The sequence below is a fragment of the Sinohyriopsis cumingii genome, chromosome 15 (genome assembly GCF_028554795.1).
Source record: "Sinohyriopsis cumingii isolate HCF-2022 chromosome 15, ASM2855479v2, whole genome shotgun sequence".
Lineage (NCBI taxonomy): Eukaryota > Metazoa > Mollusca > Bivalvia > Unionida > Unionidae > Sinohyriopsis > Sinohyriopsis cumingii.
This window is the reverse complement of record NC_142975.1, coordinates 31,107,858-31,125,478: the sequence shown is the minus strand read 5'-3', so window position 1 is coordinate 31,125,478 and position 17,621 is coordinate 31,107,858. Positions and strand designations below refer to the sequence as shown.

Here is a 17,621-nt window from a genome sequence, read left to right as displayed (position 1 = left end):
ATTTCTGTCTGTCAAAATCAAAAGAGAAAAGAAAGGAACAGAATTCTTTTTGTTTCTCTCAAAGGTACCTTTGATATTCAGTGACCACCATCTTGAGGTGAATATTAAACTTTAACATTCTGTCACTGAAAGTCAAAACCCATGACTTACGAGTTATTACTTCATTTTTTAATTCTTTCTAGATGATGTAATGAATGCTGCATTCTAGCAATCTCCTCCACATTCTTGTCTTTTTATCTTCAAAAAGTGTTGCATTAAAGGTCATTTACACAGTGAGCAAAGTTATGTGAACCTTAAACAAGTTCACAAGCTATCATCAAGCCAGTAGTAGAGAACTCTACTGACAACTGTAGCATATTTCACTTTCACAGATTATCTCAGGCCTTTAGCCTCCCCGAGAGCTGGCAGATACAGCATTGCAATAATAGGTAGCTGTTTAAATGTAGTGGAGGAGTCTCATTTTAGTTAAGTAATATTGAATTGCTGTTATTGCAATTCCCTCCTTCCTCCATTCTCTGATCTTTTATTTATGGTTGTATTCAAAGAAAGGTAATAGTAATATTCTGATAGGTGGAAGTAACTTGAGCTATCAGGCTGGAAGGGGGGGGGGGGTATTTTTTATTGTAGACCTCCAGTTACTAATTGTATTAAATGGAGAGGGGAACATTCATCTTTGACCTTAGAATATTTCCAGGAAAAATTGTAGCAATGCAGTAATTTCAAGTAATAACTAAATATAGAAAACGAAAGTCATGGATGCATCACTGATAAGTGAAGTTCTTCACTCTAATGTTGGGGGTGTTGTGTTTCTAAGACCCAAAATCCCATAACGACTGGCCAACATTTAACAGGAACCCATCTTGATAGAGTGTAAATTCCTTTCCTAGAGTTCATATTTCCTCATAGTACACACATAATGATACTAGACAGTTTAAAAATATGTCTTCTTGAGTTGCAGATTATATTCAAACTGGCTACTAATTAAAGCCACTGGCTGATGAAAAATTTGTTTTTTGAACTCCAGTTTTGTATTTTCAGCCCTTAGAATCCATATGAGTGAGCATACTGCAAAGATCCTTTTTAAATTGGGAGGTTACCACCTGGACTGTAGAGGAGTGAGAGAAGTCAAGGTATTTCCTTTACAAGATACATTAGTCCCCTTCTTGAATGGCCCTCTTATAACTAACGGCCATCCACTTCTTTTGGCCAGAATCCCTTGGCACCGACTAATTTGTATTCCCCTCAAGAATGGCCACCCCTCTAACATGACCAGTGGCCAGCATATCAGTACAAAAATGTAAAATGTTCCCCTCACAAGCAGACACTTTTTTTTCTTCAAATGTATCCAGAACCAATAATTATTCATATCATGACATAAGATAAGTAATTAGATTATCTCTTTTGTTGATACGTGTCTCCCAATATCAAGTTTCCATTACTAAGTGTTGACTAAAGTACATGTAACAGTAAGATTAATATTATATCATTGTCAATAAAAGCCGATGTTTACAGGAAATGGGTGTAACAATGTTATGATAGAGTTTTGAGCTTCCAACATCTGTCGAGTTCTTCTCTTTGATGATTACAACCAGACATAATTGTCAAGATCATAACAGGGTTAGCATAGGCTAAAAATAGATTTTTTGCATTAACACACACACACACAGAACTTAACCTGGAACAAAACAGAATACCAGACAAAGACCAAAAAATCAAGTGACAAGACATTTATTGCTTTCTTTGCGAAGTAGGTATTTTGTCCTCTTGACAAAAGTTTTGTCTGCATAATTAAATCACATTCAGTTAGCAACATCCAAATAAATCATTACCAAATATTAACATGTGATCACGTAAACGGAGATTTATTATTTTAGAAGAAAGTCAGTTATTCTACTCAACGACATCGGTTGAGGTGGGGAGGGTAGGCTTGCCAAACAATTTTATGTAGAAAAGACTCTAATTTGGATTCTTATACACCTATATTCCTTTGGAATGTCATTATGTAGAGGCCCCGAGAGGTGCATATGGCAAAATCAAAGTTAAAGTACGTAGACATTTTGGACGAAATGAACCCAAAGGTGTGATCCAGTACAATCCGGATTGAATGTCACGCTATGTGATATCACAATAAAAGTTACTCATATTGATAAACCAATTCGTACTACCCTTAATTGTGATGATTCCACTTGACGCACTCTTATTTTGACCCAAGTTGAGTACATGGCCACCATTGTAAAAATCCATAGCGATAGATAATTTTCATCTGGTTCTTGGTGACGGTAAAGGTGCAGAACATTCAATAATCAGGATTGAATCAACTTTGGTTAAAGAAAATTAGGATTAAATTTTAAAAGAACAATTTACATTTATTTAAAATGAGTAAATTTGCATACCTGACCCATGTGACTTGTACTATAGCTTGAAGCATTGGTTTCAAATCTTACTTAGGTCATAGGAGAAATGGGAGGTTGTTGTCCCTTGTATTGAATGGGACAAAATGATATGAACTCATGTTAGTATAAATACATGTTTTGGGACTGGTTTATTGAAATAGAAGCAGACATATGTTGATTATATAGAAACACCAGTCCTTATTCAGTAGCATATAATTTTGAAGGTCTTTTTGACCAAAGTTTATCATCCAATTTGTAAATGATATTTTAAATCATGGGTTGTAACCAGATCATTTTAATGAGCTTAGGTTGTTTGAAAAATCTTGTTCGGGGTTTTACTGGCACAGATTAATGCAGGGTTTAAACTTTTTCTTTACAAGAAAGGATTCTAATACTTTCTATTTATTTTTTGATTCATACTGTGATAGGAAATGTTTATTTTGTATAACATGCACATAGACTGTTATCTTAATTTACAACTGATTATTCTGGTCTGTTTAAAAATAAATGTTTGAAAGAAAACAAAAGTAATTTATGTTCATTATGTTGTTTCCTCGTACCGACGTAATGCAGGTCAGCCAAGTAAAGTTAGAGCTTTTATTCTGTACATTGAAATGACTCTACATGCCAATTTAAAGGAATATAAAGTGGTCAGACTTGTTTCTTGTGATACAATTTCTGGTTTAGTGCATGATCATCTTTTCTGACTTAGTTGTTTTGGCAGTCTTGCAATAGAAACATCTGATTTTAAAAAGTTGATGTTTTATAAGCTAAAATGTTCTTGAATCCATTCAGTAATGGTCATATGTGAACCTTGAAATAATTGATTTCATCCTGGAAATGACTTGAAAATTTATCTTTAAAAAAAACATGGTTACCATGTTTAGAAGGATGCAAATAAGATTTTCCATTGCCAAGAATATACATGTGCAAAAGAGTGCAAAACAGCTACACATCAAACACAACAGAATTAGGCAGTTTTTTACGGATTTATTAAATTTTATGTACAGTACATGTTGTTCAATGGCAATGATGATCTAGTTTTAGCAATAGTGAATCCACTGACAGCTAATAGAGAAGCTTGATTCGCATTGCCATATAATATAGTCACTGAAGAAAGACTAATAAGTCAAATTACACAATTCAGTCAGTATAATATTTTATTGACTTTTGTGCAAATGTTAGGCATGGGAGAAAACAACGTAATGTATGTAGTTCTCCAAATCTTTTAGAAAAGGACTTGAGAGTTTATTAAGCCGTAAGGACTGCGCATCAGTGTGTATTTTTTTCAGCTATGTGGCTATGTATTTCTTTTACAATTTTATAGTGGAGTTTGAGAAGTTTGGTTCTGAATAAAGGGATTGCATCATATATTTATTTTATGTAGCATTCATTTTGGATTATTTCCTTTTCATATTTGTAAACTGCATATTTTTGGGAGAGAAACATTTCACCTTTTTATGGATTACTGAATTAAACATCAACCATGAACAGTTTTGCAAGGTATTAACTCTTTTCTTTTACAGCTGTTAAAGTTTAATGGGTAGTCTGGTCATACAAGACCTTAATGCTGAATTGTTTCGTTTTATGAACAGTGAAATGAACCTTAATATGTTCAAATACAAGGAGACTGTTGGGTCAAAATAAGACTAAAACTCACTGTGAGAAAATAAAGTGACAGATGTTTTAAAATTAAAAAACAAAGCAGCAACAAGTGCAAAATAGAAATGATGTCTATTTGACAATAATCGGGATGCTCAACATTCAACATTCGCACAAAATATTTAAGTCCGTATTGCTCATGTGATAACTCGCATGAGAAAATCCAACTTTGAATACATTTGTAATAAAAATCCAACTTTGAATACATTTGTAATAAGTGTTTAATCAAAATCAAAGTTCAAGTTTCTCACGTGATAACTCCCATGAGAAACTAGAACTCTGCCTTATTTTCAAACATGGTTATATGTAATGAAAAAGAATGTTTTCTAAGTTCTACTTTCTCATGTGAAAATTTAAATTTTCACGTGAGCAAAATCTGCACATGTGAAAATCGGGTTAGTTTTTCCTTGTTTCATAAGATCTAACAAACTGCACTTATGAGCTTGCAAAATCTACCCAATTTGCATACATTTCTAACATGGTTCTCATGTGCAGCTTATGAGCAGATCATGTGAATTGGTGAGATTTTTCTGAATGGGAGTAGTCAATTTGTCAAAAACTACAGACTCTCTACAGTCTTGGAGTTCATTGAACTGTGACAACTTTGCTAAGTTGAAGTGGAGCTCATTCAAATTCACTAATTTAATAAACAATTCTCTCCATCCATATACAAGTTGATGCAGAGCATATAAAACAAAGCCATATCAAGACCTTGGCTTCATATTTTTCACCATTAACTTCCAGTTTTATTAATATTTATGGTATCATTGTATGTTATTCCAGAGAGAGAGAGAGGCATAGGTATTCCATCCCATCATAAAAAAATATGCTCTGATCTAGGGGAGAAGGATTTCAGTCTTTCTTAATGCTATTTTAAATGAAATTTTGATCAGTGAAAATGTCACTTACTCCAAATGGAGGCAGTACTTTAATAAATAAATACAAATTAAATAATTTTTTTATCAACTGAAATTTGTGTTCTAGTTCTATCTTTTAGCTCCTTTTAAGTGTAATCGTCATAAATGCAATATTACCTCATGTAATTAAACATAAAATGCGTCAATCGACTGTAACATCTATGTCCACAAGCGTTTCTCTGAGAACCTAATTAAGTGCCAACCGTGTTTTGATAACTGACTTCTGGAAGTATTTGTTGTATTGTTGCACTGAATTAAAAGCTGGCTTCCTTTGTATTCAAAATCAAGTTAATTATGTCTTTTGTATCGAATAAAGGAGGTGGAATAAAAGAAAAGTTAAAAGGCATGAAAATCCTACAAACTTAAAATCTAATGGCCCCGGTCATATGTCAGGTGAACTCACTTCATTTGATTAATCGAACATTATAAATGTTATTGTGTATGTAACATAAACTGCCATAAATTAACCGACTCTTTCATAACTGTGATCAAAGATAAGGCAGCCAATAAAAATGAATACTTCATAAAATAAAGAGCTTGATTTCATGGATACGGACCATTGTGGGCAAGTGTGTTTCAGAGAATTCTTGAACTGGCACTTACAGATATCCTCAAGGATGATAAGAATTTTCATTATTACTTTCAATGAAATCATGACATCAATATTGTACTAATTGAACAATACAAAATGTCGCTTGTTTTTAAAAAAAGGGAATCCTGTTTGGTGGTGTATCAACAGTTAGTCTAGTTCCCTGCTTTGTGGACTCTCGATTTGGCAGGATAATATTAAACACCATTTGGGAACCAGACTCATCAAGAAAACAAAAAGCAGTGACGTAATACATCGATTTTTCATGTACACATGATGGTTGTTGAAACCAGTTGGAACAATATTTCATATGTTGGACATTTCGAAATAAATGTTATTTAAATAGAATAATGAACAACTTCATTAGAAGAAACGTGTTGTTAAAAATTATTATCAATGTGATTGTAAAATGAGGATTCAGTCAATAAACAGCCCATTTCCCTATAAAAAAAAATCAATTTTCGGAGGTCCCTTGGTAACTCGCGCCTCACTTATAGTGCGGTCTATGTTTCTGGACCCCGTTGTGCACAAGTTATCAAGGGAGAGATGTACCTGGAAACAGGAATTTTCATGGGTAACCCACAGCAAGAAGAAGGATGAGATGAACGTTACAGTTTGTTCTGCATATCATACATGGCAACATTTGTAGTTGGCTGCAAAAACTTTAAAATTAGTACAGTCAGAACCCATGACTCGTCAGAGAGCCACAAAAGTAAAAGGTTAAGAGACAAAGCTGTGAAGGCAGCCCCTGGTTCTTCTGAAGGTGAGAAGTCTGTAATGTTGTTGAAGAAGACAGCCTTTGAAAAACTACATGTCCTGTTTAGAAATGCTCATTTTGTCACAAAATACGGACACCCTTATACTGACTGTGAAATTATGCGAGTTGAACAAGGTTTGGAAATAGGCAGTACCTATCTGATGGACAAATATCATCAGAAATTTATCAGTGCTATTTCTGATACTGGTGGAGTCAGAACAGAACCATATCATTTCCTCCAGTCAGTTTTTGATAGTTGTTTGAGTGATGGCTTCACTGGTACATCTAAGAAAGAGGCAGAAATTGTATATGTTCATTTAAGTGCAAGGTAAATGATATTACCTTTCATTTTATACTATTGAATTTAAACTATTAAACCAGAAATTTAAATTTAAATTCATTCCATTTATAATATTGTAAACTCTTAAGCCACCAATTTAACTTTAGATCAGTTCTAGTTTATTTAATTTTGTTAATTCAATAATTTTGTATTTCGTCTTAGGTTTAAACACACTTTACTGGTATAAAAAATGTACCCAAGGTAGACAATTAAACTATCATTCATTGTTTTGCAGGCTTTATGTCAAAGAGATGTGGGAATGAGTGGATGAAAAAGATTGTTGCAATGGGAAACGATAGTGCGATGATGATTATGATGATGATAATTAATAATACACAATATTTATCAGCATTACCAAAACAATGCATATATTCTGTTGATGAATTTAATGGAAACCTTGTATGTGTGCTCTGTTTTGTTGTATAGATTACACATTTTGTTTCAGTAAGGATAACCGTAAACAACAAGGACCTACAATCAGTCAGAAGGACCACCAGTTTTCAAAAGCAGGAAGTCCTGCGAGCTTCCTACTTAAAAAACTTATTGTCAGACCCTGATGACCTGGTCAAAGCTGTAGCATATTTAATTAGCATGTAAATAACACTGCAAAGCCTTGTTCTTGGAATAAGTATATCATAATTAAAACTAGAAGGAATTGTTTGTTCAGAGGTATTAATTGATAATGGAATATAATATTGCTTTTATACACGAGTAAGATCACAATTGTCAGATGACTGAACAGGACAGATTACAATCGTCATGAAACCTCTCTCTCAAATCAGGGCATATTTTATTTTGATCACAAATTGCAAAAGTAAAATATAATGGAATACCTATGTCTTTGTCATGGTTATTTGTTTTCTATCTTGTCTATTCAAATACACATACATACAATCAAATTTAAACATATATTAATAGTTTATGCTGCTTTAGCGCAATTACATCAGATGCATATGAATTTAATTCTGATGATCATGTAAATATTTTAAAATCTTCTCAGTGTTGGGTCCTATATTTTTTTTTAAATGACCTCTTTCCCAAAATGATAATAATTTTGTTACACATTATATTTGTTCTTTAAACAAAAATTATTATTTTCTCTTACATACAAAAAATTACATGACATTTAATTGACATAATCCATAGACAAGTTGATTTAGAGTATACGATGAAACCCAGACTTCCTGGTAAAGAAATTATCGATTTATAGGCTGGCAAATACAGTAGCACTACTACTTCTCATGATGTCTAGTAGTAAATCTGAAATGAAACCATGCCAGCCTGATTGCCATTATGGACATCAGGGCAGTCATCTTGAAAATCTTGTAATCACTACTTCTTATGATGTCAGTTTAGGCCTAAGTGAATATGATTCTGCTTAGACATCCAGTATGGCCACCAGAGAATCTTGTTATTGCTTCTCCATCTGAATGGATGGTCAGATCTACATAAAGTTTTACCAGAAGGCTTCTTATGATGCCTTACTGGTCCAGAATGAAAATGATGCCAATCTGACATCCAATATGTCCACTGCAGTAGCCATTTTGAAAATCTGTTCTCTACTCTTGCTAGATGGAAAGTCATATCAATATTTGGTTTTCATCAGACTTTATGTGATGTCTAGTTGGTACTTAATGCATTTGGAACTGATCTGATATCCACTGAGACCATTATGACAGCTATCTTGAAAATCTTGTTATTGCTATTTCTCCTAATTTGAAAGTCATCGCGACATGAAGTATTCAGCAGAAGTCTAATTATGATATCTTGTTGGTCCTAAACAAATATAGTTTCTGATCTGACCTCAAATGTGGCTTCCACAATATGTACTGAAAATCTTATTGCTAGTTACATCTCTCCTTCAGTAACTCACGCTCTACAGGGTCCTCAAACATAGTTACTGAGTGACCTCCAAAAATTGCAAAAATCGGCTTAGACATTTAGAAAACCGCAGGGAGGGTTAGGGAACTGTGCTGTTTAATGACTGAATCCTCATATTGCAATCCCGTTGATAATAATTGTTAATATGCACTTTTTCTAATGAAGTTGTTCGTTATTCTGTATAAATAACAATTATTTTCAAAATATCCAAGATGTGAAAAGATCATTTCAGCTGGTTTCAACAACCATCATGCATTATGTAAAAATATGTGAATTACATCACTGCTTTTTGTTTTGTTGATTAGTCTGATTCTCAGAGTGGTGTTAAATTGTATAGTGCCAAGTCAGAGTCAAAGTAGCAGGGAACTAGACCCACTGTTGATACACCGCCAAACAATATTCTTTTTTCTTCAAAAACTAATGACATTTTTTCATGAGATAATCATCTGTCGAAACTCAAGTTTTGTATTCTTTAATTAGTACAGTATCGATGTCATGATTTCAGTGGAAGTAATAGTGAAACTTCTTGTCATCCTTGAGGATATCTATAATTGCCAGTTCAGGAAATCTCTGAAACTTGTTTGCCCACATTATAAGGTCCATATCTGTGAAATCAAGCTCTTTATTTTATGAAGTATTCATTTTGCACGGTTGCCTTGATATCTTTGAACACAGTTATAAACAAGTCAGTTAATTTAAGGTAGTTTAATAATGTTACATGCACGATAACATTTGTAACAGTGTTCGATTGATCAGCTGAAAAGAGTTCACCCGACATATGACTGTAGCTGCTAGATTTTAAGTATGTAGGGTTTGCATGCCTATTTGATTCCAAAAATGCAATAACATGATAATACCAAGGAGGCCAGCTTTTAATTCAGTGCAGTAATATGACAAATACTTCCACAAGTTGCGACAAATAATTCCACAAGTCAGTTACCAAAACACAGTCGGCACTTAATTAGGTTCTCAGAGAAACACTTGTGGACATAGTTCTTACCTTAGATTGCAACATTTTACATTTAAATACACATTGCATTTATGATGATTATACTTAAGAAGAAGTAAAATATAGAATTAAAACACAAATTTCATTTCATAAAAATTATGTAATTGGCATTTAAATATTAATGTACAGCTTATACTAGGTGTAAGTGACAGTTTCATTGATCAAAATTTCCTTGAATATCTTTAATTATGGTGTACTATGAATGTTGTTTGGAAAGAAAATGTAACCAATTTTATGACTTCTAATTAAAAGATAATAATTTCAAAATGTTCATTAAAATTTCCAGGTCCTATCTACCATTTTCGACCATAACACAAGCGATATATCAGTAGTTCATTTGCCAATTTTGATTGCGATTTTCTTAAAGTTTAAGAAATAGAGATTCATTTGTTTGGTATTTTCTGGTTTAAAAAATGGGATCCACACCTGGTGTATAATGAAAGTCTTCTAACAGTGTCTAATTTTTCCTAAATGAAAATTGTGATAATCTTACATCCAGTATGGCTGCCACAGTTGCTAATTAAGAACTCTTGTTGCTTGAGAATATCAAAGTTGGTTTCATCACCTAGCAGTTTAAGAAAGAAGCAGTAGTCTTACCTTCAATTTCAGGAAATTCTTTTCAGACATTAAAGCATCATCTGCTTGAAGAAGAGAGAAAGTTCTGAGTTAAAGCTGGCACCACCCTTTCCCAATACTATCCTCAAAACATGGGCGTAATGCTCTCCAGCTCATTGTCAGTCACCAAAGTCAGAATCTAAATTAAAAGCATAGTTAAATGCCTTAACCCAGGAACTGACTATTCATCGTATGTTTATTACTTTTTGATCTGCTTTAAAGCAAGAATTTGCATACTGTTGAATGGCAACTTCAGATAACCTTAAATAGTGATAAGAAATAGCAGAAGAAAACGGGTTCGAGTTCAAATTTTTTAAAATCTAAAATTGCTGGTATGTGCTTCTGCTGATTACATCACCTTCATGCTGTAACAAAACTATATCTTGACAGTTATCCTATTCCTCTTATCGAGGAAACCAAAGTTTTGGGGCTTATTTTCAACCATAAACTGACTTCTTTCTGCACATTGGATACCTCGGGGATTTAATACAAGTTGTCAAAACAACAGATTGAGTAGCTAATTAGCTAATTATATTAAGAGGGCTAAATTACTTCCTCCTTGAAATATTTAATTCTAAAATTATTATTAAAATGATATGATCAAGTAGACTCAAATGATGCAATGGTTTGCTTTCTGCAGGGTAAGGGCACAATGACAACCTACTGGCTGAATGGAAAAGATGGATTCACCAAGAAGTTGCCTCCACCAGAAATGGCAGTCTCCCTCTCACAGCATGAATTTAAGTGAAAGTACTTAGTTGTAAATACTGCATACGTATGCTATGTGTATCTATTGCTGGTTACAGAAATGTGTTTTTGTTGTGTAAATGTGGACAGAAATTAAAATATTGTAAATATTTTGCACATATGTTGCATGTGTCTATTACTGGTTACAGAATTTGTATGGGTAAGTGTGGGCAGAAATGAACTTTTTTTAAGACTGATTACAGAATGAGAGTTAATCAACTTTAAGTTAAAATTTGTGCGAATAAAATCGGTAAAATGTGTAATTTTATCAGAAATTTTATAACTGTACATTGTCAGTTTCTACTAAACAGATTAGAAACTTAATTTATCATGTTTATTGCACACTGATCATTTCAAGAGGGGAAAATGGACTCAATGGCTGCCTTAAGCATTTTAATTTCTGAAGTTATTATTTAGATCATGAATGTATTTCACTGTCTAAAAAACATTATAAGACAGAAATTTAGACCAGAATTTAAAATAAATAAACGTCTGCAAATTCAAACATTTTCATGCTGCAGCAGTTATATAGTATATGGTCATTAAAATGTTATTATTCCCATCAGTAACACTGCAACATTACAGCTCTAGTATCTAGGGGTGCATTCATTCATTTTAACCCCATATCCAAAAGAGCTTTCACAACTTCATTGCTCTAACATCTTTGTTAGTGTCGTGTTATATTTAATAGCTGTCCTGTCTTAAATGTATACAAATATTTAAAGTTGTTTTCTGCAAATTTGTTCAAAATACTAATTATTTTGTCAGTTGACAGATAATGATTCAAGTTCTTTGAAGCAGCTTTACCATCTATATTTTTATACAAGTATTGTTGCATCGTTATAAAATGTATGTAGTGTGTTATTCATCTATGTTCTATTCATGTTGTTGTCTTTTGGCCAAGTTTGATTAGAGAATGTATAAAAGACAATACATATAATTCTTTAGTTCTTGTTCTAAGGTAGATTGGTTTTAGTAATTTTTTATTTTATTATTCTTAATCCCCATTTATTATTAGAAAAAGAAATGATGCAGGATTGATATTCAGTTTTCATATTTTAATAGGTGTTAGGATGAAATAATTACTGTATTCACATTGAAGTCAGATCAACATGCATAAACCCAGAGCTGTCATCACAATGTGCCAGCATATATGGGTCTGTACACGTTAAGGTTAATAAATGGAGCAAACAACATAGACCCTGATCTGCTAGTGCAGGGTATATATCATAACAACCAATTGTTGCTAATAATTTTCAGTAATATTCACCTTTGATGGAGAAAAGAGATGGGTGAGGGTGTTGATAGATATGAAAGCCAAATAAAGTCAGTACAAGGGCAACCATTTATTTAGAGTTTTCTTGTGAAAATACAAATGTGTGAATCCCATCTAAAATTGATGAAAACTGCCCTCCTCCACCCACCCACCCACCCAGTCCCCTTGCAAATGCATGAAAATCTTGTATTGATAATTTGCTTTGAACCTAATATAACCTGGACCAATTCTGATTGAACCATTTATATTACCATTCACAAGTTGTTCAGTTTCTGGGCTACATTCAGTCATGTTCTAAACATAATTTTACTGGTAACAAAATTAAATGATGATATTGACATCAGTACTTGGCTCTGCATGGATCAGTTTTTTCCCTATCTAATGCCATCATTTTTTCCCAGTTAACCAAAACCCCTCTTTTCTGAAAACCAAAACAATTTTCAGCCCAAAATTTCATTAGGACACTTTTTGGGTAAAACAAAAACAGATAAAGCCATAACTCATTTGAAACTTGGAAATGTATTTTTGCTGTACATTCCTATATAACATTGAAGTGTATGGTCCAGTAGTCATGCAGTAGTTAAAGCACACACCTGACACACTGGGCCAGATCATTTTTGTTTTAGTAGATACTGTTGTAGACTTGTCAGAGAGTAAGTAACCTGGGAATGTCTTTGAGAGCATGCAAGGTACAATCAAAAATTTGACCCACACATTGACAAGTAAGAGTCAACACTATGATAATTTAAAATCTTGACACATTAAATGGGGCAAACTTGTAGGATAAATTGTTAATAATTGATTTCATGTTAAATATTAAACCTGGTATCTGTCATGTGCTTGTACATCATGTGTATTTAACACGAAATTTGTTCATGTGCAATACCCTCAGCAAACCCAAAATTTCTCAAAAATGGAAAATTAAAGTTGGTCCCAAGGGCTTTTAGTTTCAGGGGTGTTTCATTGTTTATTCTTGTATCAAATTGGAAAAAAGCAGTTATATCAGGTTTGAATTAGAAGCAGGTCAGTTTTTCCTCATTTAGAATATTAGTATTCTGATAAAACAACTGATGGAATCATAGTTTCCATGGAAGCATATAATTAGTTTTCGGTCAAAAATGAAAGAAAGGTACTTGTATTGTTTTAAATGTCAAAAATATTAACAGTTTCATAAAGATAGGTTCAGAGGTTTTCAGGTGCATCCTTACATTACACACATCTGCATTTGCAGGTTAGTTTTTCAAGTTTTTGATCCAGAGCTGACTCAAACCAATAGTAGCTTTCACACTTCAATGAGGTCTCATTGATAATCTTCATAAAATGTTATTGTTAGTGATGGTGTTCTGAGATCAATGGACTGTTGTCCAGTGTCATGGTTTTGATGGACTTCCTTTGTTGTTGTTTTTTACAGGAATATAGCTTGTGGCATAAGTGATAGTTTTGACTGCTTTTGAAGTGATCTAGATAGATGAAGTTACTTATTTTACCACCTACTTCCTCTACATGTATTGTTTTATTTATATTTATTGTTTCTTTGTTCATTCACTTTTAGATGTTTTAATAATTGTAAAGGAATATATAGATAACTAACAGAGAATAAAATTGTACATATCTTGAGGAAATAGTTTTAAATGCTAAAGAATCAGTGTTCCTGAAGTTTCATCATAAAAAAGATTGGCTGAGAGGACTCCAGTTCCACCTCCAACCAACCAAGGCAGTTGTTTTGTACTGATCAGACCAAAAAAGTGACAACAGATTAATTGATAGATTAGGGAGATAGCATCTTTTGTTGGACCTCTTGAAAGAGAAGGATCAGTTTTGTTGGTGTTTTAGCCATTGCCAGGAATCATTGTTGAGGAGATTTGTATAGAACCCTTATTGGCAGTAGCCAAAGCTCAATATAATTACCACTTTGCCATCCACCTACATGTATGCCTATCAACACCCAAAATTAACCTCAGTGTTACAGTTTTTTATTTGTATATCGGTACCACTAGATCCCACCCTCTTTAGATTTGGCATACAGCTGCACTATGCACTTAACTTTTTTGGCCGAAATAAATGCCCTGGTTATTGAAGCTCACAGATAGACTCGACATGCAGGCCACAACCAGCATCTTGTTATTTGTGAAGTACTGCTTTATGAAGTTGTTCAGAGTCTTGGATTTGAAAGAGGAAAATAAGATACCTTGATATCAAGTTTTGATTTTGGTTGTTACACATAAAGCAATTGCTGAAAACTTAAGTGCTGTGAAACTTCCATAAACTAGATAGAGACTATAAGAACCAAGAACCATAGCAGTATGCACTTAATGTTTGGCCATTGTATAGAGTTAGCCAGTGAGAATCAATTAGTACTGAAATGGCTTTGTTGGTACCAAAATATCTGGCCAGTTTGAAGAGTCGTCAGGTTATAGAGGGGTTATTTCATGGAAATTTCACTGTAACTCCAGTTTTAGGATGCAGTTACACAGCTATATGGCCTGTTGCAGAATGCACACCTGGTTTTAAAAAGTTGCACCCAAAAATCAACCACTATTTTTTATATGTGTTGTAGTTCAGACAATTGGTAGGTGGTAGGGTTTTTGTTTTGTTTTAGGTTGGGTGTTTTTGGAGGGAGGGGAGAATTTCCCCCAAAATTTAACTTTTTCTAGAATGCAGCTAGAAGGTTCCCTTTTTTGTCAGGGGCACTGGGTGGCTCAGTGGTCTAAAGCACTCACCTTTACCTATCACTGCCACATCACCTCTGCATGGTGTTCGAGTCATGGGCTCAGTCATTGTGGGTATGTGAAAAAGTTTGCCCATAGCTTATCATGGATTGGTGGTTCTTATATGGATTAGCCTGGGTTCTTCCTCCACCAGTTATATTGAACTATATATATATATATATATATATATATATATATATATATATATATATATATATATATATATCATGTGCTGAAAAATGGCGTTATATCACAAAACAACCACCAACCCTTTCTGCCATCAGCATTTTAATTTCAAGATTGTTTCATTAAAGTCATAATGCTATAATACTGTGGAACACAAATCCAATACTTTACTTATATTTTTTCTATTCTCTGTTCTGCTTTTTATTTTCCATCGGTTTTGGTTTCATTTATTTATTAGAATGAGATGGTGTGCTAATATCAACATGTATCATATCCATGATATCTCGTTGATTTATAAAAATGCTTTCAGAATTTTGGTTGACACTTCACATTGTTCTGGTAAAAACCACTTTCAAAATTGAAAATGTGATCCATCTGCCATGTCAGCATATGAATAATCCCTGTCTTGAAAGCTAATTTCATAATGGGGATTTCTTCTTTAACATTTGTAATGGATTTCACATGATGAATCAATTATTTCTTGATTATGCTCAGATGAATGAACAGTATGTGTACAGTACATCTAGCAATGAATGGTTGATGTATGAAGATGATACCTTTTGGTTGAATACAACATTGCAGAGTAATGAAATTACTGTAGTGCTCAATTTACTATTGTGGCAACTGATGATACCAGTAGATGGAAATGCATATGATGAAACCATTGTTTGATGAGAGTGATGTACTATATACACACATAACCTATATTTGTTCCTTCAAAACATGAACCAATCAGCAAAATAACTTTTAGGCCAGATCTGTCACTGTATAATATTCCAGCAGGTTTTATAGTCCATTAACAGCCCACTGAATGGCCATACAAATTCAGTTTATCTCCCAATTTTGAATGTCCAGACAAATATGACCCAACTCTATTTTTTATTTAATATTTTACTTACTACTGTATAAATGTATCAGAACTTTTTACAGTGTTATATTTTTGTACAGTGTTTCAAATAGATTACAAAACTTTGGAGAAATTACCACATAAATGTTACTTGGTACAGTGTTTTTCAACCTTTTTATTGGAACAGAACCCTTCGGAGCATTTAGATTGCTCGTGGAACCACATGCAGTGACACAAGAAAACACCGATTGATACAGGTGTATGTGTGTAACACTGTAATTGTAGCCCAAATCAAAAATAAGCTCGTGTGGCCAGAATAGTCGATAATACTAGTTACTAAGTTACTTTATTGTTACCCATTAGCATCAGTTTGCAGTAGCAAACATTTCAGTGAGAAACTTGTGCTTGGTGATTTCTACAAAGCAGTTGAATTCGTGGCCGAATGTTCAAGAGAGACACCCGAAGTTCATCTTCGACAGACAAAAGTCGTTCTCATTTCTTGTGTTTGATGGTGGTCATAGCAGAAAATCCGAACTCGCACATGTAAGAAGTTGAAAACTGCAACAGAAGTCGCAAAGCTTTCTCAGCGATAGCCGGGTACTCGTTTTCAACTAGTAACCAAAACGCATCCAAGTTCAACTCTGCATGATTTACCTTCAGCGTTCTGTCACTCGCAGTGCTGACGAGCTCCTCCTCTTCCTTCAAAGTAAACTGTCCTTGGCACGGTTCAAATTCCACAAACAGGTTTCTAACCCAGTTGTACTGGTCAACAGATATCGACGGAAAATATTTGCTGAGACTATTCAACAGAGCATCCAAATGGGTCACAATCAGTGGAAGAATTTCTTGGTAATTTTTTGGAATAACACTGGGAAACATTTCCAAATTTCCAGCAGATGCATGCTTCTTCCAAATTACCAATTTCTTCAGAAATGCGTTTATTCTGTCAGTTGAAGTCGAGACATTTTCATGTCTGCCTTGCATTCCACTGTTCAAAATGTCCAATTCATGAAATATGTCGGCTAGATAAGCTAGTTTGGAACACCAACACTCGCTGCTCAGTACTTCTTCTAAATCCTTCACGTTTTCACGAGAACAGACTATCAGCATCTCCTCTCTCAGCTCGTAGAAACAAGATAAAATTTTTCCGCGAGACAGCCATCGTATGTCCATGTGTTGGATGAGTGTGACATGGTCCACTTCCATGCTTTCACAAAGTTTGGCAAACTGGCAACATTTCAGAGGTTTCAGCTTCATATAATTAACGATTTTCACCACCATGTCCAGCATAGACATTAACTCGGCTCCAACTGTTTTAGCAACTAGTGCTTCTCTGTGGATGAAACAGTGCGTGACCATGATAACTGGATTCATCTGTTGCGAGACAAAACCTTTGACATTTCCCGTCATGGCAGGGGCGTCATCCGTACAAATGCCAACGCAGTTTTTCCAGTTCAAGTCTCATGACTGCAAATATGAATTGACAACGTCAAATATGTCTTGTCCTTTTGTTGTTTCTGGTAACTCCTTACAGCAGAAAAATCTTCAACAATAGCTCCATTGTCAATAAAATGTACGAACCCCATAAGCTGTGATTTACCGCTGACATCGGTGCTTTCATCCACCTGCAGTGCAAAGAATCCACGTGTCTTTATCTTCGCTAAAACGTGACTTTCAATGTCGCTGGACATGTC

At 34.0% G+C, this 17,621-nt stretch overlaps 2 protein-coding genes across 2 annotated transcripts in view; one reads left to right on the top strand and one right to left on the bottom strand.

Moving 5' to 3' along the window:
• LOC149781499 (uncharacterized) overlaps window positions 1–12,292 on the top strand; it is a 314,868-nt gene extending 302,576 nt beyond the window's left edge. The window contains exons 27-28 of the mRNA XM_089934975.1: window positions 1,039–1,130; window positions 10,804–12,292. Of these exons, the coding sequence (XP_089791101.1) occupies window positions 1,039–1,130; window positions 10,804–10,911 (200 nt within the window). The 3' untranslated portion in view covers window positions 10,912–12,292. The remainder of the gene's footprint in view (window positions 1–1,038; window positions 1,131–10,803) is intronic.
• Window positions 12,293–16,419: 4,127 nt separating this feature from the next.
• LOC149781498 (zinc finger BED domain-containing protein 5-like) lies at window positions 16,420–17,337 on the bottom strand. Its single transcript, XM_089934974.1, has one exon. It carries the CDS (start codon window positions 17,335–17,337, stop codon window positions 16,420–16,422), a length of 918 nt encoding a protein of 305 aa, XP_089791100.1.
• Between the last annotated feature and the right edge of the window lie 284 nt (window positions 17,338–17,621).

Coding starts and splice junctions, on each gene's coding strand:
- LOC149781498 (XM_089934974.1), bottom strand. CDS start 17,337: ATGACGGGAAATGTCAAAGGTTTTGTCTCGCAACAGATGAATCCAGTT.